The sequence below is a fragment of the Salvelinus alpinus genome, chromosome 15 (genome assembly GCF_045679555.1).
Source record: "Salvelinus alpinus chromosome 15, SLU_Salpinus.1, whole genome shotgun sequence".
NCBI classification, from domain to species: domain Eukaryota; kingdom Metazoa; phylum Chordata; class Actinopteri; order Salmoniformes; family Salmonidae; genus Salvelinus; species Salvelinus alpinus.
In genome coordinates this window covers 17,125,969-17,153,841 of record NC_092100.1, presented here as the reverse complement: position 1 = coordinate 17,153,841, position 27,873 = coordinate 17,125,969, and the positions used below count along the sequence as shown (strand labels likewise).

Below are 27,873 nucleotides of genomic sequence, written 5' to 3'. Positions count from 1 at the left end.
CAAGTCAGTTAAGAACAAATTCGTATTTACAATGACGGCCTACTGGGCTTACAGTGGGTTAACTGCCTTGTTCAGGGGCAGAACGATTACTGGCCCAACGCTCTAACCACTAGGCTACCTGCCACCCCCAAAAAAGCTACAACAGAGTATCCACATAAAGCCCTTTACAATATGAATTTGAGAGAGAGAGAGAGAGAGGTGCTTGGCTTAGTGCCAGTAATCATTTTGCTACTGTGTATATGTGTATATTTATGTGCAGGAGCTCCACTATACTTTTTAACTAGCATTCTATAAGAGGAACAGGAACTCAAGCAGTAGAACATTTGAGGTGCCAGTACTCTGCTCAGGTGAGCTCCTGCCCAAGTCAAGCACTGCGAAAGAGAGAAGGGAGAGTGACAGAGAGCATGCATGAAGGCAGACAGACACCATGTGTCCTTTTAAATGATGCTGGGGGAAGAAACCGTCTTTCTCTCACACCCACTCACATGCTGCAACATACACACATGCACTAAACAAAAGGCTACACACACCCCTCCCCTGCACGTTTCTGCTTTCACGGATTTGTGCAGTAGATGCATCATTGACAGCCCCGAGTTCCTTATGATGAAATACCAGGGTTGTCAATAGACAGGTTACCAATTCTTCATGTTATCTGCCATCTATCTAGCCAAGGCGAGACGCAAGACCACAATATCCGAGGCAACCTTTTGAACCGGTGTTTCTCGCTAAATCGTCAGCTTTGCCCAAGTCAAAAGCCCCCGGAGGTCGGGGAAATCGTGCGTTTTCACTCCACACCAAAGCTGCATCCGCGCTACTAAACAATTTCTTCGGATCGCTCGGTGAGAAACGTGAGCAGAAAGAAGAATGTGAAATGGACTGAGTTGCTGTGAGAAACATTGAAGGTATCCACTCGGGTGAACGGCGGCAGAGAAGATATTGGATTTTATTAGGAATTTTCCCATTTATCAAATTAAGGTGAGACAACTCTGTATACTATTTATTCCATGAAACGTGCATTGTCAGTGTTTTTTATAGACGCGATGCAGTCGATTTGACAGTAAATGACTGAGGGAGCTACTGTGCGCAATTCGAGTACAGTAATAGTTTTATTATATGAACAGTTTTACAATCACACCTATTCCTCGTGCTATCTGTCATCAATCGACTTTTGCTGATTTTCTATTTGTTATTTGCATGTATACATTAGGCTAATATATATAGCCTAGGTGAGTTTTTGACTTTATTATTCTCTTACACGGATGTTATGCTTTACATTTCTTCATGGATTTAAAAATAAACTTAATATTGTGATATGCATAGCCTAAGCTTTAATTGTTGCTCTCTCTGAGTGTATGTGAATCAATCATCATCCATGATCATGCTATTTTCAACCATGTGTTGTTATAGTTCTAAGTAGTGATTCATATATAATGCGATTCCCATATTGATTTGAGGTATCCTAGGCTATTGCCTATATTCATATACCAGGCAGCACGTTTTGTCGTTATGCCATAAACCGCTCGTTATGTTTTGGATGGCTGACAATTTGCATACATTAAAAGATAAAAATCAATGCCGCAGTTTTATCTCTGGATTTTCTCAATTGATAGCTTGCACCACCCGTTCTATGACACGCATAGGAGCTAATGTCTGCACACATACATTTGGAACCATTTTTATTGTTGCACCAACTATATGTTAATGTATTCCTGTGTTTTCCTGCCTGTCTGTCTGTCTGTCTGTCTGTCTGTCTCTACCTACTGATCTACGAAGTTAATAATCAATTAGGCAGTATTACTGTAGTACTTAATTTGTGTATTTTGGACCATTGAGCTTGCTTAATCCTCTTTATCAGTCTAATCCTGCCTCTTATTAAACCAAGTGTCAAATTGCAGAGTAACAGTGTACATCAACACACTGGTATGTTGTAGGTGCACTCTTAACAAAAAGGTTCTTCGGCTGTCCCCATAGGATACAATTTTTTGGTTCCAGGTAGAACCCTTTTGGGTTCCATGTAGAACCATATGTGGAAAGGCTCTACATGGAACCCAAACGGGTTCTACCTGGAACCAAAAATTGTTATTCTAAGGGTTCTCCTTTGGGGACAGCCAAAGAACCCTTTCAGGTTCTAGATAGCACCTTTTTTTTAAATAGTTAACCATTAGCTACCCGGAATATCTGCATTGACCCTTTTTGGACTAATCTCTTTTGACCCATCACATATGCAGCTGTTATCTATCCCGCTGCCTAGTCACTTTATCCCTACCTATATGTACATATCTACCTCAATTACCTTGTGCCCCTGCACATCGACTCGGTACTGGTACTCTGTGTATATAGCCAGGTTATTGTTACTCATCGAGAATTTATTCCTTGTGTTATTAGTTTTTTTTGTTTATTCCTCGTGTTATTATTAGTATTTTTTTTTTAAACTTTTTTAGAACAATTTTTCTTTATTTTCTCTCTGCATTGTTGGGAAGAGCCCGTAAATAAGCATTTCACTGTTGGTCTACACCTGTTGTTTACGAACCATGTGACAAATAAAAGTTGATTTGAACTGTCCCCAAAACATATGTTTAACAATACTTTAAAATCAAACATAATTTACATTCTTTCCTGTCTGCCTAATAAGGTGTTGGAGAGCCTGATTTGGGCCTCTAGAAGGCGTCCCCACCTTTGTGTAGAAAGTGTTGTTTTTCTCTTGAGCAAGACAAGCATTGCCCACAGCACTCCACACAGACATTGTGGAGGACGTGTGAAAATGACTCGCTTTCTGTCCAAGACTGAGGGACCATCTTGACTCCCACTTGAGTGCAACAATAGACCCAGTGAGGATGGCCATTTTCTAATCCACCCTGTTTAATTAAAAGACTCCCCATTCAAACCCTCTCGCTGGCTGTCAAGCTGGTTCTCTGACCACACACACACACAGACCTCAGATTGTTTAAGACACCCCCTCCCTTTCCATTCTCCCCAACCCTTTCAACACACTCAACCATTTTTATTGCTGCACTAACTACAAACCAAAGTACAGCTCCTTCGGGAAGTATTCAGACCCCTGGACTTTTTCCACATTTTGTTACGTTACAACTTTATTCTAAACTGGATTAAATAGTTATTTTTCCTCATCAAAATACCCAATAATGACAAAGCAAAAACAGGTTTTTAGAAATTCTTGCTAATTTGTTGAAAATAAAAACTTAAATAATAAATTTACATAAGTATTCAGACCCTTTACTCAGTACTTTGTTGAAGCACCTCTGGCAGCAATTACAGCATTGAGTCTTCTTGGGTATGACGCTACAAGCTTGGCACACATGTATTTGTGGAGTTTCTCCCATTCTTCTCTGCAGATCCTCTCAAGCTCTGTCAGGTTGGATAGGGAGCATTGCTGCAGAGCTATTTTCAGGTCTCTGCAGAGATGTTCGATCAGGTTCAAGTCCGGGCTCTGACTGGGCCACTCAAGGACATTCAGTCCCAAAGCCACTCCTGCGTTGTCTTGGCTGTGTGCTTAGGGTCGTTGTCCTGTTGGAAGGTGAACCTTCGCCCCAGTCTGAGCGTCCTGGAGCAGGTTTTCATCAAGGATCGCTCTGTACTTTTCTCTGTTCATCTTTGCCTCGATCCCGACTAGTCTCCCAGTCCCTGCCCCTGCAAAACATCCCCACAGCATGATTCTGCCACCACCGTGTTTCACCGTAGGGATGGTGCCAGGTTTCATCCAGACGTGACGCTTGGCATTTAGGGCAAACAGTTCCATCTTGGTTTCATCAGACCAGAGAATCTTGTTTCTCATGGTCTGAGAGTCTTTAGGTGCCTTTTGGCAAACTCCAAGCAGTCTGTGATGTGCCTTTTACAAAGGAGTGGCTTCCGTCTGGCCACTCTACCATAAAAACCTGATTGGTGGAGTGCTGCAGAGATTGTTGTCGTTCTGGAAGGTTCTCCCATTTCCACAGAGAATCTCTAAAGCTCTGTCAGAGTGACCATCGGGTTCTTGGTCACCTCCCTGACCAAGGCCCTTCTTTCCCTGATTGCTCAGTTTGGCCAGCTCTAGGAAGAGTCTTGGTGGTTCCAAACTTCTTCCATTTAAAAATGATGGAGGCCACTGTGTTCTTGGGGACCTTCAATGCTGCAGAAATTGTTTGGTACCCTTCCCTAAATCTGTGCCTCTACACAATCCTGTCTTGGAGCTCTACGGACAATTCCTTCAACTTCATGGCTTGGTTTTTGCTCTGACATGCACTGCCAACTGTGGGACCTTATATAGACAGGTGTGTGCCTTTCCAAATCATGTCCAATCAATTGAATTTACCACAGGTGGACTCCAATCAAGTTCTAGAAACATCTCAAGGTATTTCTGTTTTGTATTTTTAATGCATGTGCAAAGATTTCGAAACTTGTTTTCGCTTTGTCGTCATGGGGTATTGTGTGTAGATAGCTGAGGATTTAAAAAAACGGAATCCATGTTTGAATAAGGCTGTAACGTAACAAAATGTGGATCTGAAGGGTATATGAATATTGAATATTTTCCAAGGGCACTGTATATGGACACCCCTTCAAATGAGTGGATTCAGCTATTTCAGCCACACCCATTGCTGACATGTATAAAAAACTGAGCACCCAGCCATGCAATCTCCATAGACAAACATTGGCAGTAGATTGGCCTTACTGAAGAGCTTAGTGACTTAACGTGGCACTATCATAGGATGCCACCTTTCCAACAAGTCAGTTAGTCAAATTTCTGCTCTGCTAGAGCTACCCCTGTCAACTGTAAGTGCTGTTATTGTGACGTGGAAACATCTAGGAGCAACAACAGCTCAGCCGTGATGTGGTTATCCACACAAGCTCACTGAACGGGACCACCGAGTGCTGAAGTGCGTAGCGCGTAAAAATCATCTGTCCTCGGTTGCACCACTAACTACCGAGTTCCAAACTGCCTCTGGAAGCAACATCAGTACAATAACTATTCATCGGGAGCTTCATGAAATGGGTTTCCATGGCCGAGCAGCCGCACACAAGCCTAAGATCACCATGTGCACTGCCAAGCGTTGGCTGGAGTGGTGTAAAGCTCACCGCCATTGGACTCCGGAGCAGTGGAAATGTGTTTTCTGGAGTGATGAATCACGATTCACAATCTGGCAGTCCGACGGACAAATCTGGGATTGGCGCATGCCAGGAGAACACTACCTGCCCCAATGCACAGTGCCAACTTTAAAGTTTGGTGGAGGACGAATAATGGTCTAGGGCGGTTATTCATGGTTCAGGCTAGGCCCGTTAGTTCCAGTTAAAGGAAATCTTAACGCTACAGCACACAATGACATTCTAGATGATTCAAATCAAATCAAACTTTATTTGTCTCATGTGCAGAATACAACAGGTGTAGACCTTACCGGGATATTGTCACGTTCCTGACCTGTTTTCCCTTGTTTTGTATTTATTTAGTATGGTCAGGGCGTGAGTTTGGTGGGTTGTCTATGTGTGATTTTCTATGTTGGGATTTTGTGTTCGGCCTGGTATGATTCTCAATCAGAGGCAGCTGTCAATCGTTGTCCCTGATTGAGAATCATACTTAGGCAGCCTGGGTTTCACGTGTGTTTTGTGGGTGTTTGTCTACCGTGTTAGTGTTTTCACCACACGGTACTGTTTCGGTTTTCTGCACTTCGTTTATTGTTTTGTATTTCAGTGTTCAGTTTCGGTTTTAATAAATCATCATGAGCACGAACCACTCTGCATATTGGTCCGATCCTTCTCGCCTCTCCTCGTCCGATGAGGAGGACGAAATAGACAATCGTTACAGAAACACCCACCAACAAAGAACCAAGCAGAGTGGAAAAGGGCAGCGACAGCAGCAGCAGCAGCGGAGAAAAATCCAGGACTCATGGACGTGGGAGGAGATTCTGGACGGCAAGGGACCCTGGGCCCAGGGGAATATCGCCGTCCTAAAGCCGAGTTGGAGGCAGCGAAGGCAGAGAGGCGCTGGTATGAGGAGGCAGCGCGGCGACGCGGTTGGGAGCCCGAGAGTCAGACCCAAAAATGTCTTGGGGGGGGGGCACACGCGGAGTGTGGCAAAGCCGGGTAGGAGACCTGAGCCAACTCCCCGTGCTTACCGTGGAGTGAGAGGGCGTCGTACTGGTCAGACACCGTGTTATGCGGTGGAGCGCACGGTGTCCCCAGTACGCGTGCTTAGCCCAGTGCAGGCTATTCCACCTCGCCGCACTGGTAGGGCTAGGTTGGGCATCGAGCCGGGTGTCATGAAGCCGGCCCAACGCATCTGGTCTCCAGTGCGTCTCCTCGGGCCGGCGTACATGGCACCAGCCTTACAAATGGTGTCCCCGGTTCGCCAGCATAGCCCAGTGCGGGCTATTCCACCTCGCCGCACTGGCAGGGCTACGGGGACCATTCAACCTGATAAGGTTGGGCAGGCTCGGTGCTCAAGAGCGCGTGTCCTCCTTCACGGTCCGGTATATCCGGTGCCACCTCCACGTACCAGTCCTCCGGTGGCAGCCCCCCGCACCAGGCTGTCTCTCCGTCTTCTCCCTACAGGTGTACCCGTCTGCCCAGCGCTGTCTGAGCTGCCTGCCTGCCCAGCGCTGTCTGAGCTGCCTGCCTGCCCAGCGCTTTCTGAGCTGCCTGCCTGCCCAGCGCTGCCTGAGCTGCCTGCCTGCCCAGCGCTGCCTGAGCTGCCTGCCTGCCCAGCGCTGCCTGAGCTGCCTGCCTGCCCAGCGCTGCCTGAGCTGCCTGCCTGCCCAGCGCTGTCTGAGCTGTCTGCCTGCCCAGCGCTGTCTGAGCTGCCTGGCTGCCCAGAGCCAGTAGAGCCGCCCGTCTGTCCCGAGCCAGTAGAGCCGTCCGTCAGTGAGGAGCCGCTAGAGCCGCCCGTCTGTCCCGAGCCGTCAGAGCTGCCCGTCTGTCCCGAGCCGTCAGAGCTGCCTGTCTGTCCCGAGCCGCTAGAGCCGTCCGCCAGACAGGAGCAGCCAGAGCCGTCCGCCAGACAGGAGCAGTCAGAGCCGTCCGCCAGACAGGAGCAGCCAGAGCCGTCAGCCAGCCATGACCAGCCAGAGCCGTCAGCCAGCCATGACCAGCCAGAGCCGTCAGCCAGCCATGACCAGCCAGAGCCGTCAGCCAGCCATGACCAGCCAGAGCCGTCAGCCAGCCATGACCAGCCAGAGCCGTCAGCCAGCCATGACCAGCCAGAGCTGTCAGCCAGCCATGATCAGTCAGAGCCGTCAGCCAGCCATGACCAGTCAGAGCCGTCAGCCAGCCATGACCAGCCAGAGCCGTCAGCCAGCCATGACCAGCCAGAGCCGTCAGCCAGCCATGACCTGCCAGAGCCAGCCAGCCAGGAGCCGCCAGAGCCATCCAGCCAGGATCCGCCAGAGCCTGCAGTCAGCCAGGATCCGCCAGAGCCTGCAGTCAGCCAGGATCCGCCAGAGCCTGCAGTCAGCCAGGCGATGCCAAAATCGCTCTTCACTCTGGAGCTGCCGGAGGCGTCCTTCACTCCAGCGCTGCCGGAGTCTCCCGCCTGTCCGGCGCTGCCGGAATTCTCCGTGCATTTGGGAACCATGGCTAGGGTCCCCAGCCCAAGGTCGGCAGTGAGGATCGCCGCTCATAAAAGGCCACGGGGGCGATTAAGGAGGCGGACAAAAACATTGTTTAAGTGGGGTCCACGTCCCGCGCCAGAGCCGCCACCGCGGACAGACGCCCACCCAGACCCTCCCCTAGAGTTTTAGGTGGTGCGCCCGGAGTTCGCACCTTAAGGGGGGGGGGTTCTGTCACGTTCCTGACCTGTTTTCCCTTGTTTTGTATTTATTTAGTATGGTCAGGGCGTGAGTTGGGTGGGTTGTCTTATGTGTGATTTTCTATGTTGGGATTTTGTGTTCGGCCTGGTATGATTCTCAATCAGAGGCAGCTGTCAATCGTTGTCCCTGATTGAGAATCATACTTAGGCAGCCTGGGTTTCACGTGTGTTTTGTGGGTGTTTGTCTACCGTGTTAGTGTTTTCACCACACGGTACTGTTTCGGTTTTCTGCACTTCGTTTATTGTTTTGTATTTCAGTGTTCAGTTTCGGTTTTAATAAATCATCATGAGCACGAACCACTCTGCATATTGGTCCGATCCTTCTCGCCTCTCCTCGTCCGATGAGGAGGACGAAATAGACAATCGTTACAGATATGCTTACTTACAAGCCCTTAACCAACAGTGCAGTTCAAGAAAGAGTTAAGAAAATATTTACCAAATAAACTAAAGTAAAAAATTATAAAATGTAACACAATAAAATATCAATAACAAGGCTATATACAGTGGGGTACCGGTACCGAGTCAATGTGCGGGGGTACAGGTTAGTCGAGGTACGAGGTAATTGACTATGCATAGATAATAAACAGTGAGTGGGAGCAGTGTAAAAAAACAAATGGGGGGAGTGGTAGAAGCTGTTAAGGAGCCTTTTTGGTCCTAGACTTGGTGCTCCGGTACCGCTTGCCGTGTGGTAGCAGAGAGAACAGTCTGTGACTTGGGTGACTGGAGTCTGACAATTTTTGGGGCTCTCCTCTGACACCGCCTAGTACATAGGTCCTGGATGGCAGAAAGCTTGGCCCCAGTGATGTACTGGGCTGTACGCACTACCCTCTGTAGTGCCTTACGGTCAGATGCCGAGCAGTTGCCATACTAGACAGTGATGCAACCGGTCAGGATGCTCTCTAAGGTGCAGATGTATAACTTTTGAGGATCTGGAGACTCATGCCAAATCTTTTCAGTCTCCTGAGGGGGAAAAGTTGTTGTCGTGCCCTCTTCACGAACAACTCCATATTAATGCCCATGATTTTGGAATGAAATGTTCGATGAGCAGGTGTCCACATACTTTTGGTCATGTATTTTTATGTCTGCCTGTGTTTGTGTGTCTGTCTGTCTGTCTCTACCTAATGATCTATGAAGTTAATAATCAATTAAGTAGTAAGTTAAAGCTAGCTACCCCAGAAGTTGCAGTCGAACAAATTATGCTTTATTACCAACTCGGTATTGTAAACACATCGTTCGTGGCCGGTGTTTGCTTGTTTGCTGACTTTTTTGTACAGCTTTGACAGTGCTACCATATCTTTTTTGACACGCAAAGACCCAAACGGCGTTCCATATGACGTGAAGCTAATAGCAGTGACGCTATTACTGTGTAACTCCGGTAGGGCAACATCGGAAAAATAGCACACTTGGTAGTGTTAACCGGTGCTCGACCATTCGGTGAAAGCCAACATCACCCACGACAGAGAACGGTTGATTGTCAAGGGCAATGAATACCATTATCTTGGCTTTAATGGATTTCACCTTTGAGTTGTCTCGCTGAAATTGTCTTACTCTTACAAATGACTGCTTGACTTGTTGACTGCTCGATCCACACAGCAGACATTGTGGGCTAGTTTAGGAATGCTGTGTTGCACGTATAGCGCAACAGTTTACGTAGCGTCATTACGCCATGTACCTTCGTTATATAGGTATGCAGGTCAGCTTTGACATCGGTTTTGCACATTGGGCGTTAAACTAGACATTGGCCGATACCGATGTTGGCATTTTTAGCTAATATCGGCAGATTCCGATATATTCACCGATATATCGTGCATCCCTACTGTAGATTACTGTAGTACTTTATTAGTTTGTTTTGGAATATTGAGCTTGCTTAATCCTCTTTATCAGTTTCATTCTGCCTCTTCAAAGATTCCCTATTCAAACCCTCTCGCTGGCTGTCAAGCTGCTTCTTTGACCATAGACACACAGAAGCCTCAGTTTGTTTGAGACACCACTTCCTTTCCATAATTCCCAACCCCTTCAACACACACCCTGACGTCTCTCTGTCTCTCTCTGTATGTGTGTGTGTCTTTCTCTGTCTCTCGCTCTCTCTATCTCTCTCTCTCCCTCCCCTAGATAAACATTGCTTTTCCCCAATGAAAGATAAGCACTCTGTTGGCATGTTATCTCCCTCCGTCTAGGGTTGTCTTTATTATTTTAGCAATTGCATTTCCCGACACAAGCAAAAGACTTGCATTTTTCCTGCACAAGCAAAGGACTTCCATTTTCTCTACACAAGCAAAGGACTTGCATTTTCTCTACACAATCAAAGGACTTGCATTTTCCCTATACAAGCAAAGGGCTTGCATTTTCTCTACACAAGCAAATTACTTGCATTTTCCCTACACAAACAAGGGCATTGCATTTTCTCTATACAAGCACTTGACTAGCATTTTCCTTACACAAACGAGGGCATTGTATTTTCTATACACAAGCAAAGGACTTGCATTTTCCTTACACAAGCAAAGGACTTGCATTTTCCCTACACAAACAAGGGCATTGCATTTTTTCTACACAAGCAAAGGACTTGCATTTTCCCTATACAAGCAAAGGACTTGCATTTTCCCTACACAAGCAAAGGACTTGCATTTTTCCTATACACGTAAAGAACTTGCATTTTCTCTACACAAGCAAATTACTAGCATTTTCCCTGCACAAACAAGGGCATTGCAGTTTTCCCTGCACAAGCAAAGGACTTGCATTTTCCCTGCACAAGCAAAGGACTTGCATTTTCCCTGCACAAGCAAAGGAATTGCATTTTCCCTGCACAAGCAAAGGAATTGCATTTTCCCTGCTCAAGCAAAGGACTTGCATTTTCCCTGCACAAGCAAATGACTTGCATTTCCCCTACTCAAGCAAATGACTTGCATTTTCCCTGCACAAGCAAAGGACTTGCATTTTCCCTGCACAAGCAAAGGAATTGCATTTTCCCTGCACAAGCAAAGGAATTGCATTTTCCCTGCTCAAGCAAAGGACTTGCATTTCCCCTACTCAAGCAAATGACTTGCATTTTCCCTACTCAAGCAAATGGCTTGCATTTCCCCTACTCAAGCAAATGACTTGCATTTCCCCTACTCAAGCAAATGGCTTGCATTTCCCCTACTCAAGCAAAGGACTTGCATTTTCCCTGCACAAGCAAATGACTTGCATTTCCCCTACTCAAGCAAATGACTTGCATTTTCCCTACTCAAGCAAATGGCTTGCATTTCCCCTACTCAAGCAAATGGCTTGCATTTCCCCTACTCAAGCAAATGACTTGCATTTTCCCTACTCAAGCAAATGGCTTGCATTTCCCCTACTCAAGCAAATGACTTGCATTTCCCCTACTCAAGCAAATGACTTGCATTTTCCCTACTCAAGCAAATGACTTGCATTTTCCATGCACAAGCAAAGGAGCATCTACATATTTTCAAGGGAGCACTTTCTTTGGGACTACATAACATATTCATACACCATTCATAATTGATGTCTACACTGTACATAATGCTACATTCTGTCAATTGCAAGTTTGTATGTCACTGCATACTCAATTCAATCCGTAGATTAGCGTTTGTGAACATTTGTGCAGTGCTTAAACAATAATGCACGAGGGGTGCTGTTCTAATTACGTTGGTACCCAGTTTATAATGGCCTTGCTTAAGAACAGCCCTTAGCCATGGTATATTGGTCATATACCACTTCTTATACCACTGCTTTCAGCCAATCAGCATCCAGGGCTCGAACCACCCGGTTAATTTTAGTGTTATAAATGACTCATAAATGTATTATATAGTCCTTATTCAGTGGCTTAAAAAAAATACCATTGCCCAGGAGCTGTAATTCACCATAAAACCATCATATTTCCATATTACATTCATAAAAATTGATGGGGTTATATTTTAAAATATTTAATATTTGGTTTTCCCATTTTGATCCTTAAATATCAAAGTCAGTCAGACCTTTTCAGGCCTCAAAGTGGTCTAATGTCAAGAAGACTCTTACACAACTACATTACACTGCTGTTGAGACTGCTGTTGAGGTTTGAAAACTTTGTGTAATCACTTTATTGAATCAATACACTCTCTATGGCCTTATGTTTTGTGAATATTCCCATACTGGATGAGAAAATCACTATAATTATTTTGCTATTCATCAGTACCCACATCGATATGGGTATTAGCAATAATGCGTTTCCAAAAAGATGTAGCACCTAAAGTTATCGCCTGCTGGTTAGCATGAATAGCAGCTAGCAGAGAAGCTTAACAGTTTGAGCTACAAGTACCAGTAGAGAGAGTTTGTTCCAGGCATGGCTTCTCACCTGTATGCTCGGGGTGCCAGGTGTCACGCCCTGACCTTAGTTATATATGTTTTCTGTATTATTTTGGTCAGGTTAGGGTGTGACGTGGGTGGGTATGCGTGTTTTGTGTTGTCTAGGTTATTGTAGGTCTATGGTGGCCTGAATTGGTTCCCAATCAGAGGCAGCTGTTTATCGTTGTCTCTGATTGGGGATCCTATTTAGGTTGCCATTTTCCATTTAGGTTTTGTGGGTTATTGTCTATGTGAAGTTGCATGTCTGCACTCGTTGTATTATAGCATTCACGTTCGTTTTGTTATTTTGTTTAGTTTGTTCAGTGTTATTTCTTTATTAAAAGAAGTATGTATTCACATAACGCTGCGCCTTGGTCTCCTCACTACGACGAACGTGGCACCAGGGAGGCTGGCTGTGTGGGTGGTTGGGCCAAAGTCAGCACTAGTTACTTTGGCATTATCCTCTCCATAGGTATGGGTCAGTCCCATAATAGCCCTATCAAGGTATGTGTGGGCTATAATAATGAATCAACCACTTTCAATGTGTGTCCTCTCACTGGCAAATTTGGTTTATACAAGTAGGCTCCCGAATGGCGCAGCGGTCTAAGGCACTGCATCTCAGTGCAAGAGGTGTCACTACAGTCCCTGGTTTGAATCCGTGATTGGGAGTCCCATAGGGCGGCACACAATTGGCCCAACGTCGTCCGGGGTAGGCCGTCATTGTAAATAAGAATTTGTTCTTAATTGACTTACCTAGTTAAATAAAGGTTAAATTTAATCATAATAATTACCTGTAAGCCATATGCTCAAGCAATGAAAACAGATTAGTGTCTAGGTCAGGGGTGCATTTCTGGTCCTTGAAGGCTGCTGATTATCCTGCTGGTTTGGGGCTTTTAACCAGTGACTGATTTATACCTGGAACAAGGTGTGTGCACTCTCCAGCTGACCAGTAACATTAATTGATCAATAAATACCAGACAGAAACGAAAACCAGCAATACTGGGGAACTTACAGGCTTGAGTTGTGCACCCCAGGAGTTTTGACATGTCATCCATTATCACAAACAGTAACGTGTTTTACCATTGCATCAGGACCATCTGTTTTCCATTTGAATGGAATAAATACATACATGAATAAATAAATAAAAACAAATGTTAATATTAAAAACAGAAAAGAGATGTCCCTGAGCTCATTCAGTACTTTTATTGTATTATAACTTCAACTATGCGTTCTTTCAGGTTTGTCCACAGACGTCACAATGATGACTCCGAGAGACACAAAGCCCAAGAAGACACAACCCAAAGATAGCTTGACGTTGTTGCCTTGCTTCTATTTTGTAGAGGTGGGTAGATAAATGAACATTATGATAATTGCATATTTTGGGAAATATGACATTTAACATGTTACGGTGATACTCTTTGGTTGTATCTGATTGAATGAGTGTGTGAATGAATGAATGAACTCGCAAACACCAGATATTTGTCTTGTGCTTTGCCTTTCTCATGGGTGAAAGATTATGAATCAATATGCTGCAGCTGAAGTGAGAGAAAACAAATCTGGATGACCTGTAGCTGAGGATGAGCTGCTTTCGTATCATTTAAGCTCACGTCTTTTAAACAATCTGAGCCTCGTTCATAGACATTGAATTAGTAACTATCTATATGCAACCATTGTAGATGCGTCCCAGTAGTCTTAAATAACCAAATTTTCTATCCTTCATTACCTCTGATCTGATAGGACTTCATAGGGAAGGCTGTGGCCACATAGAGACTATGTAAACAGATGAAAACTAATACGCATTCGTGATGGTCTGTGTTTGTTTGTCAAATGTTCAACTCATCTCAACTATTTTCAGACAAGTTACATACGCAAAGAGCGAGAGGCAGAAGTTCTGTATAGTATATTCACGGTTAGGGTTAATAGTAGTTAATAAAGTGACAAGTCTGACAACAACCTTTGACATACACTTCAACTTCCTGTTTCCCAGCTGCCCATTGTGGCTTCTTTTATGGTGTCGCTCTACTTCTTGGAGCTGACGGACCTGCTCCACCCGGCCCAGGTGGGTTTCCGTTGCCATGACCGCACGCTGAGCATGCCCTACGTGGACGGTGGAGACGAGCTCATCCCTCTACTCATGCTGCTCAGCCTGGCCTTCGCTGGGCCGGCCGCCTCGGTGAGGACACCCCTCTAAACACACTTGCACGAGTGCAGGCACAAACACACACGCACGCACGCACGCACGCACGCACGCACGCACGCACGCACGCACGCACACACACACACACACACACACACACACACACACACACACACACACACACACACACACACACACACACACACACACACACACTATGCTGCTCTGCCTGCATGAGAAGCCCTCTAAACATACCCACGTTTGGCCTATGTCAGTGTTTCCCTCAAGTACCCCCAACAGCACACATTTTTGTTGTAACCCTGGACCAAAAAACCTGATTTAACTTGTCACGGGTTTGATGATTAGTTGACAAGTAGAATTTGGTGTGCTTGTCCGGGGCCACAACAACAATATGTACCATTGGGGTTACTGGAGGACTGGAGTTGGGAAACAATGGCCTATGTGATACACTCTATTTATAATGAAGCCATTATACACTCAAACTGCATGTACTCATGCCATAAAAACTCTGACAATAGTGTAGAATGTGTGAAGGCATTGAAACCAGCGACAGAAAGCCTAGTGGTTAAGAGCGTTGGGTCAGTAACCGAAAGGTTGCTGGTTCGAATCCCTGAGCTGACTAGGTGAAAAATCTGTCAATGTGCCCTTTAGCAAGGCACTTAACCCTAATTACTCATGTAAGTTGCTCTAGAGTGTCTGCTAAATGATGGAAATGTAAACCATTCAAACTACACCATAATATAGTTGTGAATATGCATACAGGCCTACATTCAAATCAGACCACAGAAGATGAGACAAACATTTCTCCAAACCAAATACTGTTTTCTCAAATAGCCCATTCTCTCTAGGGTTGAGCATGATTGTCAAGTAGAAATGTGTCGACTAGTACTTGGTCATTAAATGTTTCTATATCTCTGACTGTGTGTTGTCATATGGTCAGATAATGATAGGGGAGGGCCTGGTCTATTGCATGCAGTCACACCTTAAGATCCGCCCTGGGGTGGAGGGCAGCATCAACGCCGGCGGGTGCAACTTCAACTCCTTCCTACGGCGAACGGTGCGCTTTGTAGGTATGGTTCCACTCAGTGTCAAATGAATGTGGCCTGTTCCTGGATTTCTCCAGGGTGACAATGACTCACTATTTCTTTATTTCCTCCTCTTGTTTTCTCGTCTTCACTGTTCTCCCTTTCTCCCCACGTCACTGCTCTCCATCTCTCGCCCCACGTCACTGCTCTCCCTCTCCCCACGTCACTGCTTTCCCTCTCTCCCATGTCACTGCTCTCCCTTTCTCCCCATGTCACTGCTCTCCCTTTCTCCCCATGTCACTGCTCTCCCTTTCTCCCCATGTCACTGCTCTCCCTTTCTCCCATGTCACTGCTCTCCCTTTCTTCCCATGTCACTGCTCTCCCTTTCTCCCATGTCACTGCTCTCCCTCTCTCCCATGTCACTGCTCTCCCTTTCTCCCCATGTCACTGCTCTCCCTTTCTCCCCATGTCACTGCTCTCCCTTTCTCCCATGTCACTGCTCTCCCTTTCTTCCCATGTCACTGCTCTTCCTTTCTCCTATGTCACTGCTCTCCCTTTCTCCCCACGTCACTGCTCTCCCTCTCCCCCCACGTCACTGCTCTCCCTTTCTCCCCACGTCACTGCTCTCCCTCTCCCCCCACGTCACTGCTCTCCCTCTCCCCACGTCACTGCTCTCCCTTTCTCCCCATGTCACTGCTCTCCCTTTCTCCCCATGTCACTGCTCTCCCTTTCTCCCATGTCACTGCTCTCCCTTTCTTCCCATGTCACTGCTCTCCCTTTCTCCTATGTCACTGCTCTCCCTTTCTCCCCACGTCACTGCTCTCCCTCTCCCCCCACGTCACTGCTCTCCCTTTCTCCCCACGTCACTGCTCTCCCTCTCCCCCCACATCACTGCTCTTCCTCTCTCCCCACATCACTGCTCTCCCTTTCTCCCCACGTCACTGCTCTCCCTTTCTCCCCATGTCACTGCTCTCCCTTTCTCCCCATGTCACTGCTCTCCCTTTCTCCCATGTCACTGCTCTCCCTTTCTTCCCATGTCACTGCTCTCCCTTTCTCCTATGTCACTGCTCTCCCTCTCCCCCCACGTCACTGCTCTCCCTCTCTCCCCACATCACTGCTCTCCCTTTCTCCCCACGTCACTGCTCTCCCTCTCCCCCCACGTCACTGCTCTCCCTCTCCCCCCACGTCACTGCTCTCCCTCTCCCCCCACGTCACTGCTCTCCCTTTCTCCCCACATCACTGCTCTCCCTTTCTCCCCACGTCACTGCTCTCCCTTTCTCCCCACGTCACTGCTCTCCCTTTCTCCCACGTCACTGCTCTCCCTCTCCCCACGTCACTGCTCTCCCTTTCTCCCCACGTCACTGCTCTCCCTTTCTCCCACGCCACTGCTCTCCCTCTCTCCCCACGTCACTGCTCTCCCTTTCTCCCACGCCACTGCTCTCCCTCTCCCCCCACGTCACTGCTCTCCCTTTCTCCCCACATCACTGCTCTCCCTTTCTCCCCACGTCACTGCTCTCCCTTTCTCCCCACGTCACTGCTCTCCCTTTCTCCCACGTCACTGCTCTCCCTCTCCCCACGTCACTGCTCTCCCTCTCTCCCCACGTCACTGCTCTCCCTTTCTCCCCACGTCACTACTTGCTCCCTCCTCTTTCTCTTAATCTCCCCACCTTTCTCTTACCCTTTCACATCCCCACCCTGCTTTCTCTCTCTCTCTCTTTCTCTCTTTCTATCTCTGTATTTCTCTCTCCCTCTTCCCCCTCCTCCCTCTCTCTCCCTCTCATTCACCCTCCTCTCCTTTTCACTCCCTTACTCTCTCTCCCCTTCTCCCTGTCCCTCTAGGTGTCCATGTGTTTGGGCTGTGTGCCACGGCTCTAGTAACTGATGTGATCCAGTTGGCCACAGGCTATCACTCCCCCTTCTTTCTGACCGTGTGTAAGCCCAACTACACTCAGCCAGGTGTGGCATGTGACAAAAACCCCTACATCACCAAGGACATCTGCTCCAGCCACGACCAGCACGCCATCCTCTCCGCCAGGTAGCTGCATTACATAACATGACATACACTGTAAATGGGCTGTATTGAATTTGACAGTAATTTACAGGCAGCTCATTGGAAAGTAAGTTACTGTATTTCATAATGCAGTACACCTACTCTAATCCAAATACAGTATCAAAGCAAGTGGTGTGTAATAACACAGTACAATACTGTAGAATTGACTGTATTATACTGTAACAAAGTAAATGCTACCGTAATCGTAATGAATGGATGGATGAATGAATGAAATTCATTGAGGGGATTGGGGTTTGTATTTCACAGTATTTTGCTGTAATTACATGGGATTGGTGCAAGCAGGTCGGCTGCTAGGTAATGTGTTTGCACATTGATGGAACACCACATATTTATTGATATGCTGTAATGTGTTTGCACATTGATGGAACACCACATATTTATTGATATGCTGTAATGTGTTTGCACATTGATGGAACACCACATATTTATTGATATGCTGTAATGTGTTTGCACATTGATGGAACACCACATATTTATTGATATGCTGTAATGTGTTTGCACATTGATGGAACACCACATATTTATTGATATGCTGTAATGTGTTTGCACATTGATGGAACACCACATATTTATTGATATGCTGTAATGTGTTTGCACATTGATGGAACACCACATATTTATTGATATGCTGTAATGTGTTTGCACATTGATGGAACACCACATATTTATTGATATGCTGTAATGTGTTTGCACATTGATGGAACACCACATATTTATTGATATGCTGTAATGTGTTTGCACATTGATGGAACACCACATATTTATTGATATGCTGTAATGTGTTTGCACATTGATGGAACACCACATATTTATTGATATGCTGTAATGTGTTTGCACATTACAGCATATCAATAAATATGTGGTGTTCCACTTAACAAATGCTTCTAAACTGGCAGCGACTACATGGCAAAACCATTGGCAACCATTACAGGTTTAAGACGCATTGCCATTCCAATCTGCGCCCTATACATTTTACTTTGAAGGAACACAACTACCACATACCGGTTAACTTTGTACAGCACTCTCACTAACAGGTGCAACAAATATAGCCTCATACAAGACAAGCCTCAAAATATGTTAATGAGCCAGAAACAACAATACCATGCACCCACTAGTGGTCAAAAAGTTTTTAGCGATCTAAAAATACAGTACAGCACAGATTATGTGGGATGAAATTACAGTACCATTCAAAATACAGCAATTATTTCCCTGGTCACAATCAGCTGAACCAGGAAGAATTAAGGTTCTGTTCCAATATCCACACTAGCATACCAATTTGAATGAAGCAGTTGCTAGAGTGGTTATGGGAAGATACTATAGCTATTGTGTGTCCTCATCTCATGAGGCAAACTAAAGGGAAAACGAGAAGCTAACAAAATGGGGAAAAGCAAGGGAAAAAGAGAAGCTAACAAAATGAAGGGTGAATATGAATTTAATGGATTTTCAAGGACATTGTTTACTAAAGCTCAACTACTTGTACATTCAGTTACACTTACAGAGCAAAACATGAACCTTAAAGGAATACTGATGCATTGGTTCAGTGGAGATGAGGACAGAAAATTATTTCAAAGTATTGGAATGCAGCCTTGGACAGACCATCTTATTTTCTCTGGCTGAGGATGTGTCCCAATACTCTTGAAAAGCCACATTTTCCTGTTTTCTTCCTCTCTGGACCACTGATCTAAACAGACTGGGTAGGTGAAAGCCATAGCAAGTTGTCCTTTCCTCCATGTTCTTATTCAGTCTTAGGTAGGCTAAGGGATTATAAAGGTGACGTTAGTAAGGACACCATTTTGGCCAGTCATAGACAGATAAACAGGGAGGTATGTTTAGACAGATATAGCACACAACACCACAACACTAACCTGCATTGTAGCAATGTGCAAGTGTGATCTTTATTCCTTACGCCACACTGGCGCTGTTCTCTCCCCTTTCAAGTTATGATCAAAGCTGTGTGACATACGGTGTCTGTCTTTCTGCTTTTCTAGCATTTTGTCTCAACGCTAACACGTTTTCTGTTTCTTGACAGGAAAACCTTTCCCTCCCAGCATGCAACCCTGTCTGCATTTGCTGCTGTGTACATATCAGTAAGTACACCTCCTGGGACGAATACACAGTATGGAAGCTAGTAATCAGTGGCATCGGTAAAACTTTATTTGGATAGTCCATCTGTAAATGCTCTACAGACTATCAGTAACATTTCCTCTAACATTTTCAGTTCAGAGCATGGTTATTGCCTAGACTGTATTGCAGGTGAAATTTGCTGAGGCAGTGTTTCCCTATTGGCCACCAGGACTCAACTGGAGAAAGAAAATGTCTGTCGCTTTAAGTCAACAGAAAACCAAAACTGCGACAGAACATGATAAGCTAGTTTTATTGATTAAATGTGCAGAGAACACTGTTGAAGTCTTGATAAGAAAACGTCCCCCCAGATTTTGTCTTTGGCTCTTTTTAATGCTTTGTTCAGTGGCAGGTCAAGTACAATAGAATTTGATAAGCCACAAGTTAGGACATTGGGCTAATATTGCTTGTGAATATAAATGGTATAGTAGCCAAAGTAGTCACACCAGATTCTCAATGCACAAATCCTTTGGGCAAATCTGTCCACACTATTTATTTTAAGGAAGAGCTTAGCGTACTGTGCCAAACACACTGGGTTTTCCCACATATATATTTGGTAACTCTTAAATAGAAAGGTTTGCTTATAAACCGCTTAAAATATTATCACAGAGCTTAAATGATGTGGATTGAATTAAGTGAAAACGTGTAGAAGCCTGTTCAGTTTATTAATAGTTAACAAGGCATGTCATAATGCAGTTTATAAGCAGAAATCAAATGTAACCGTACATCATCTTCATAGATGTATGGAATGTATTTTAGTTTTTCTTTTATAATATCTCACCATTTATTTTCTCAATTTCTCTCTTCTTGCAGATGTACTTCAACTCAACCATCTCAGACAGCACCAAGCTGCTAAAGCCAGTGTTGGTGTTTGCGTTTGCCATCGCTGCGGCACTAACCGGACTGACCCAGATCACCCAGTACCGCAGCCACCCCATCGACGTCTATGTGGGCTTCCTCATAGGGGCCGGCATCGCTGCCTACCTGGTATGACCTGACTTCCATTGAAATCTATCTTGACTTCTATAATATATATATAACATTTATATGTTTGATACTGATGAGGCATATTAACATTTATTTCTGTAAATGTTAGTTTTTTTATCTGCAGGGTAGGATTGACAGGTGATTAACTCTAGGGAGTTTTTCCTAGCCACCGTGCTTCTACACCTGCATTGCTTGCTGTTTGGGGTTTTAGGCTGGGTTTCTGTACAGCACTTTGAGATATCAGCTGATGTAAGAAGGGCTATATAAATACATTTGATTTGATTAAAACATTTAGGAATACGGAATTTAAGGATTCTACCAAAGCTGATTTACAAAGGGCTATTCATGCGCGCATCCATTTCTGAAAGGTAGATGTGAGGGCAGTCTACCTACTACTTCCTACGGTAGCCGTTCTGTGATTTAATTTGAGGCGAGCACAGGAGAGGAAAGTGTTATTTGCCAGACACTGATGTAGGATTTTAGCCAATCAAACTGTACTGCATACCATCTCCCCCTACCCCACTTAAAAGGCATACCTGCCGTTTAGCGCTAGGCTCTTTGATATCTCTAGATTGCTGCTCTCATTAAAGTTTCTGAATACTCCCGCTCTCATTAAAGTGTCTGACTCCTCCCACTCTCATTCATGTTTCTGACTCCTCCCGCTCTCATTAAAGTTTCTGACTCCTCCCGCTCTCATTAAAGTTTCTGACTCCTCCCGCTCTCATTAAAGTTTCTGACTCCTCCCGCTCTCATTAAAGTTTCTGACTCCTCCCGCCCTCATTTGCTATCATTCGACTGTCCTCAGGGAGGGATGGAGTTCACTTTCATGTCCATCATAACTCTCTCTGCCTCTCTCTGCCTCTGTCTCTCCATCAGAGATATAGAGAGCGGTGGTTAGAGATAGCTCATCAGTTCTGTTGAAGTATACCCAGGCAGACGAATGAGAGTGAATGATATTGCCTTTCCACAGGACTATTATACTGAGTACCCGTAGAGGAGTTTCAGGCGACCAAGACCTTCTCTTCTTCTCTTCCAGGCTTTCCACGCCGTTGGCAACTTCAGGTCCTCTGACGACATCATCATCAAGCCAGCTCCGCCCCCCCAGAAGGAGGACGCCCTACGAGCTCTGACACAGCGGGGCCACGATTCAGTCTACAACAAAGGTGTAGCTTCAGCGTCAGAGAGCGCCGACGAGATCGCTGCACCCCCCTCCCTGGACCGGCTGGAAGGCATGGGGTGTCCGCTGCAGCGCGAGAAAGCCTCCATGGGCAGCCTGAAGAGGGCCAGCGTGGACGTGGAGCTCCTGGCACCCCGCAGCCCCATGGGTCAGCAGACCATGGTGACCTTCAGCAACACGCTGCCCAGAGCTAGCATGAATGCGAACGGGGGCCTGGGCACTAATGGGGCCCCCGACGATTCCATGATGCAGCCCACCCAGCCTGTAAAGAGGAGGCTCAAGGCTGTGCAGGTGCCCATGGACCCCATGCGCTCACAGCAGCTGGTGACAGAGTGGAAGCAGAAGTCCATGGAGATGCGGGGTCTGAGCCTCAGAGATGAGGCCGAGCGGGAGGCCAGTGAGGAGGGCTCCGAAGGGGAAGAGGAAGTGTCTGAGGACGGGGGGCCACAGGCCTTGTTATACCCATCTACGGTGCAGTCCAACAGTGGAGCTTCCACCGGCCGAATCCCCATCAGTGTGGGGCCTCCGGGGGGTGTGAGGGTGGTGGCAACCACCAGACCCCCCCACATCCCAGAGACAGGTCCCCCGCCAGTGTCGCCCAAGAGCGCATTGACCCGCGCCAAGTGGCTGTCCATCACGGAGAAGAGCAGTGGCGGCGGGTCGCTTCGGGGGGCTCCCAACCAGCCACGCATCATGCAGGTGATCGCAATGTCCAAACAGCAGGGCCTCCTCCAGTCCTCCTTCTCGGGGGACACGCCCAAGTCCTCCGAGACCACCTCCACCTCCTCCTGCACCTCCTCTACGGCCAGCGCCGACTCGCCCCACTACCGCCCGCCCTTGGAGGCCCACCGCAATTCGGCCATCATCACGGTAGACGCCCACGCCCCCCACCACCCTGTGGTGCACACTGCCACCCTGCCCTCTTCTGGCAATGGGAATCCCTGGAAGTGGAGAGACGCGTCCAGCGGCAGCGACCCTCGCGACGCCTACGAGCTAAACGACCCGAACCGCAGCGCTGCTCGCGGCAGCACTGGCAGTTTCCGGCCGCACCAGACCATCTCGCCCTGCTCCTCCACTGGCGCCGGCGACCCCGAAGTGCTCCCCCCTCCGCCCCTCCCTCACACCGAGGTCCTCCATGACGGGCGAAGCCGAGAGTCCACATTACAACGCAAGACCGAGCTAGTTCAATTTCAAAACAAGACTGGACAGGAGAACTACTATAAAAAACTACAGGGTGCCCGGAGGAATAAGGAGTAGTTACTAACTAACTCTCTTACTAACTGACTAAATAACTAACTAAATAAATAAATAACTAATTAGCCTTACAGTCAAACCACAAAACAGCACAAAACCTTGACTGACAAGCTGGGGTCTGCTGCTATGCAGCTCTCAGACTTTGTGTGATGTTATCAAATGAGTTCTGCAATACGGTGGTAGCCTACATATGTATGATGTATGCTAGCTGGAGGAATACAGCTTGAGTGGATGTGGAACTGGTGAGTGTCATAGCAGGTCTGTGCAAAAGGGGATGCTGAGGTATTTAATTTCAGGAGCACAGAGAAGCTTTTCAAAGATTAAAATGGGAAGAACACCACCACGCAACACAAACCAAAAAACACATTTGAAGGACAAAGTATTAAAGCTCCATCTACTGAGCCGAACCAGGACATTTTGAAACATTTACAACATCTTCATTGACTCCATCTTCCTTTCAATGATTTCTGTTACTCAATGGGCTGATTGTCTAGTGTTGGTATGGCATTGACTCTATGTTGTGGACTTTTTATTGTTAATACTTAGTTGCTAATGTGTAGATTCTGAGCATGTATGTCTGTGTGTTTTTGTGTGTTTGGGAAAGTGGGTCAGGTGCTTGTGTGTATGGGTGTGTGTTTGTGTTGAAAAAGCACAGTATGTTTAAAAATAGATATATTCTGCTGTATTCAGCAGAATGTGTAGGTGCCAATGATGGTGCCAATGATGGTGCAAATGATGGTGCCAATGATGGTGCCAATTCTCAACAAAGTTCAGACCTTGATCTTAACTCTAAAACTGAAGAACAACAACAATTTTAACCTGAACTTCTTCTGATGTAGAATACTGACAGGACTGAATGAAAGTAAGTTGTGTAAAGGAGTGCTTTTCAATTTAAACTTCTCCATATGGATTTTACTTTTGAGAGTGCGACTAGAGTGCCTCTTAAACTGACTTAAAGCATAAACCGTGTGTATTTTTTACTGGACATGTTATACAAGAACAAAACTACAATAAGAAAAGTCACATCAGGGAAACAGTCATTTTATCAAAGCAATAGCGGCAGTACGAGGCAGAATGGGTAAAATAGGATGGGTAATATTGACGGTTTCTTTTTTGCTGATCGTTGAAAGCTTCGAAGTGAACATGCATACAAATCAATACACTCCTGTGGATGGACTACTGCACGTTATGTACATGATTGTCAGGTTGGAAGTACTACTTTGTTAGTAAACAAAAAAAATACATTAAAAGTTGTCATTAGTAACTGAACTGTGAAGCACTAGTGTGGCAAATGTTGTATATCTGGGACATGTTTGGTTCTTAATGTCCACCAAAGCCCTCCAACTGACAATCACAAGTTAGATCATCAATTCCACACAAAAACTTCAGTACAGTATGCGCTGTATTTGGGCTTCATTCAAAGTGTTCTAGTGCTGCGCACTGAAATACCAACAATGCGCCAGCGAGAATCCTTAGTTGCGACATACATTTTTTGACTTATAATTTATGATATTTACCTATTGATTCTTGAAGAATATGACTTGTAAATGTCTCATGAACTTAGTTCAACTGTCATACCCCATCAGAACCCAAAGTATAAGCTTGTTTTCTCCAATGTTTGTATACAACATATATGTAAACAAACACTGTATAGCCTCAAAACATCTGGTATCATGAATTGTCAGTCATTGCATCCATAGCTCTGTCTATGAATGTAAGAACGGGTACGTTTCTCCAACACCTGCCCTTAGCTTTTTAGAGAACAGGGGTGGGGAGAATGCTTTGTTATTGTTTAAAGATTCTAGCTTTAAAGGGAATTTCCCCACTGTTAACGGAGATCATATTCATGGTAAACGCTGAGAGTGTTGACTGTGTGGGGGTATAAAGCTCTTCAAAGAGCATCTATTTTTCTCATTCTAAATCTCTCAGCTACCATGATACAAATCAATGCTCATTATCCTAGTCACTTCTATAGGCTACAATAACTACATCAAAGAGCATCTATTTTTCTCATTCTAAAACTCTCAGCTACCATTTACATTTACATTTAAGTCATTTAGCAGACGCTCTTATCCAGAGCGACTTACAAATTGGAAAGTTCATACATATTCATCCTGGTCCCCCCGTGGGGAATGAACCCACAACCCTGGCTTTGCAAGCGCCATGCTCTACCAACTGAGCCACACGGGACCACATGATACACATCAGTGCTCATTATCCTAGTCACTCCAATAGGCTACAATAACTACATCAAAGAGCAAATAGACCAGTATTTTGTCTAGAATGTAGACACCTTGTTTTGTCTGGGAACAGCACCATGTGCATTCCCCCATTTGTTTTATTACAGTTGTTTATCCTAAACACACTTACATGTGCAACAGACTAGACAACAGCTGCACAGCAACTGCACCTTGGAAAGATGGTTATTTGCTGGGTTATCATGTGAGTTGTGGTTGGCTAGCTGGGCTATTATATTGGGGGAGAGAGAGAGAGAGAGAGAGAGAGAGAGAGGGGGGGGGGGGGGGGGGGCCCAGGCACATAACAGATTGCTGTGGATGGTCACTGGGAGTCTAAATGAGCACCAAAACACCTGAGGGAATACACTGACTATGATTTATTACTGAGGAATATGCTAAACAGGCACACAGGCATGTACGCTCACGCACACACACATGCAGGCACACTCGCACGTCACACACACATACTCATGCATTCAAATGACTGTCTCCACTCACAAAGGCACACATACATTGAATATACAAAACATTAAGAACACCTGCTCTTTCCATGACATAGACTGACCAGGTGAATCCAGGTGAAAGCTATGATCCCTTATTGATGTCACTTGTTAAATCCACTTCAATCAGTGTAGATGAAGGGGAGCAGACAGGTTAAAGAAGGATGTTTAAGCCTTGAGACATGGATTGTGTATGTATGCATTCATACATACAATGGGGAAGACAAAATATTTAAGTGCCTTTGAACGGGGTATGTTAATAGCTGCCAGGTGCACCGGTTTGTGTCAAGAACTGCAACGCTGCTGGGTTTTTCACGCTCAACAGTTTCCCGTGTGTATCAAGAATGGTCAACCACCCAAAGGACATCCAACCAACTTTACACAACTGTGGGAAGCATTGGAGTTAACATGGGCCAGCATCCCTGTGGAACACTTTCGACACCTTGTAGAGTCCATGCCCTGATGAATTGAGGCTGTTCTGAGGGCAAAAGGGGGTGCAACTCAATATTAGGAAGATGTTCCTAATGTTTGGAATACTCAGTGTAGCTACATACAGTAGAACTGGAATTTAATGCCCCTTGAGGTGACTGGTTAAACTCCGTGCCCCTTGAGGTGACTGGTTAAACTCTGTGCCCCTTGAGGTGACTGGTTAAACTCTGTGCCCCTTGAGGTGACTGGTTAAACTCCGTGCCCCTTGAGGTGACTGGTTGAACTCCGTGCCCATTGAGGTGACTGGTTAAACTCCGTGCCCCTTGAGGTGACTGGTTAAACTCCGTGCCCCTTGAGGTGACTGGTTAAACTCTGTGCCCCTTGAGGTGACTGGTTAAACTCCATGCACCTTGAGGTGACTGGTTAAACTCCATGCACCTTGAGGTGACTGGTTAAACTCCATGCACCTTGAGGTGACTGGTGTCATGATGTTGCCCTCTTTGGGTACAGTGAGCACCATCCCCCTCCCTCTCTCTGTCTGTTACACTCAGGCTGCTGCGACCTCAGGTCGTAAATTCCTGGAGGAGATGATCTCCTCATGGCCACAGTATAGAGAGAGAGTGAGTTTCATAGAGAGAACAAAGGAATTTCTTCCACCTCACAGAACTGGAGAGCCGAATTACATTTATGTTCTGGAGAAGGTATAAAAGATCATGAAGAATCCAGCTACGAACTGGTCCGTTTGGTACAATTTTGTGAAACTCATGAGAGACAATACGGCACATTACCATAACGCTGTTTATACAATAGCCTCAGATATGAGCCTTACATCTAATTGTTGTATAAGATGAATGAGTGAGGATGATACTGTTTGTGAAATTGTGTAATGTGATTATGTACTGTTTAATGAAGGAAACTCCAATTCCCTTTGGAGTTTAACTAAATCAGAGGACCGCCCATGAGCACAGTTATGGTCTGGCGTCCTGGGACAGGCCCTTTTCTGCTCTTCCGAATAAAACCCCCACCCGGGTTTTCTATCACCAGACCAGCTTACCTCGATAACGAGAGGGCCAAGGTTTGAGAGGAGACTGAGCTTACCTCAATTACGAGATGGCTAAAGGTTGCAGACCAGCTTACCACGAGAGGGCCAAGGTTTGAGTAAAGACCATAAACCTAGGTATAAGCTAAGGTTTGAGTAGATGACTGAATCTTTTAAACTCTTAGACTATCGATACCGACAGAATAAGAACAAGTCTTTGATATTAATTACTAGTCTGCAGCTAGGAATTCGGTATCATTGAACGCGAAGACCGACAACCGCCGAAACATCTATGCTATAACGACATGAATGAATGTCACTCTGAACTATCCATTCTAACCATGACTGAGAGAGGGTGGACAGACTCTCCAACAGAAACAAACTTTTCAACAGAGATCCCGACGACACACTGAGCGTAAATATATATATTGATTGCAATTGTTCCCGAATGAGTGAGCGTTCATGTGCAAAGGATTAGCATTTCAATTGTTAAAATTATCACTCTGTCTAACAAGCCGCCATACCGGTTTAGCCCACTAGGGCACATCACCCGATCATTTCTTTGTAACCATATCTTGTTTGTTTGTTATGCATTTCTGTGAGTACTTAGTTAGTAAATAAATGATTTTAAGACAATTGATGTATGGATGACTCATAGTGAAGACTGGGTTCGTGCAGATAACCAACAATTTACGACGTTTGGAATGAGACTAACGTGAGGTAAAGAAGAATTCATTAATCAGAAGACTAAGTAATCAGA

At 45.6% G+C, this 27,873-nt stretch overlaps 1 protein-coding gene across 1 annotated transcript; it reads left to right on the top strand.

The window, feature by feature from the left end:
• Positions 1–367: 367 nt before the first annotated feature.
• On the top strand, positions 368–24,177 carry LOC139539577 (phospholipid phosphatase-related protein type 3-like). Its single transcript, XM_071342648.1, has 8 exons — positions 368–975; positions 13,354–13,457; positions 14,103–14,288; positions 15,214–15,343; positions 17,138–17,333; positions 19,399–19,456; positions 20,304–20,477; positions 21,514–24,177. Exons 2-8 carry the CDS (start codon positions 13,374–13,376, stop codon positions 22,909–22,911), a joined length of 2,226 nt encoding a protein of 741 aa, XP_071198749.1. The 5' UTR covers positions 368–975; positions 13,354–13,373; the 3' UTR covers positions 22,912–24,177.
• Positions 24,178–27,873: the final 3,696 nt, after the last annotated feature.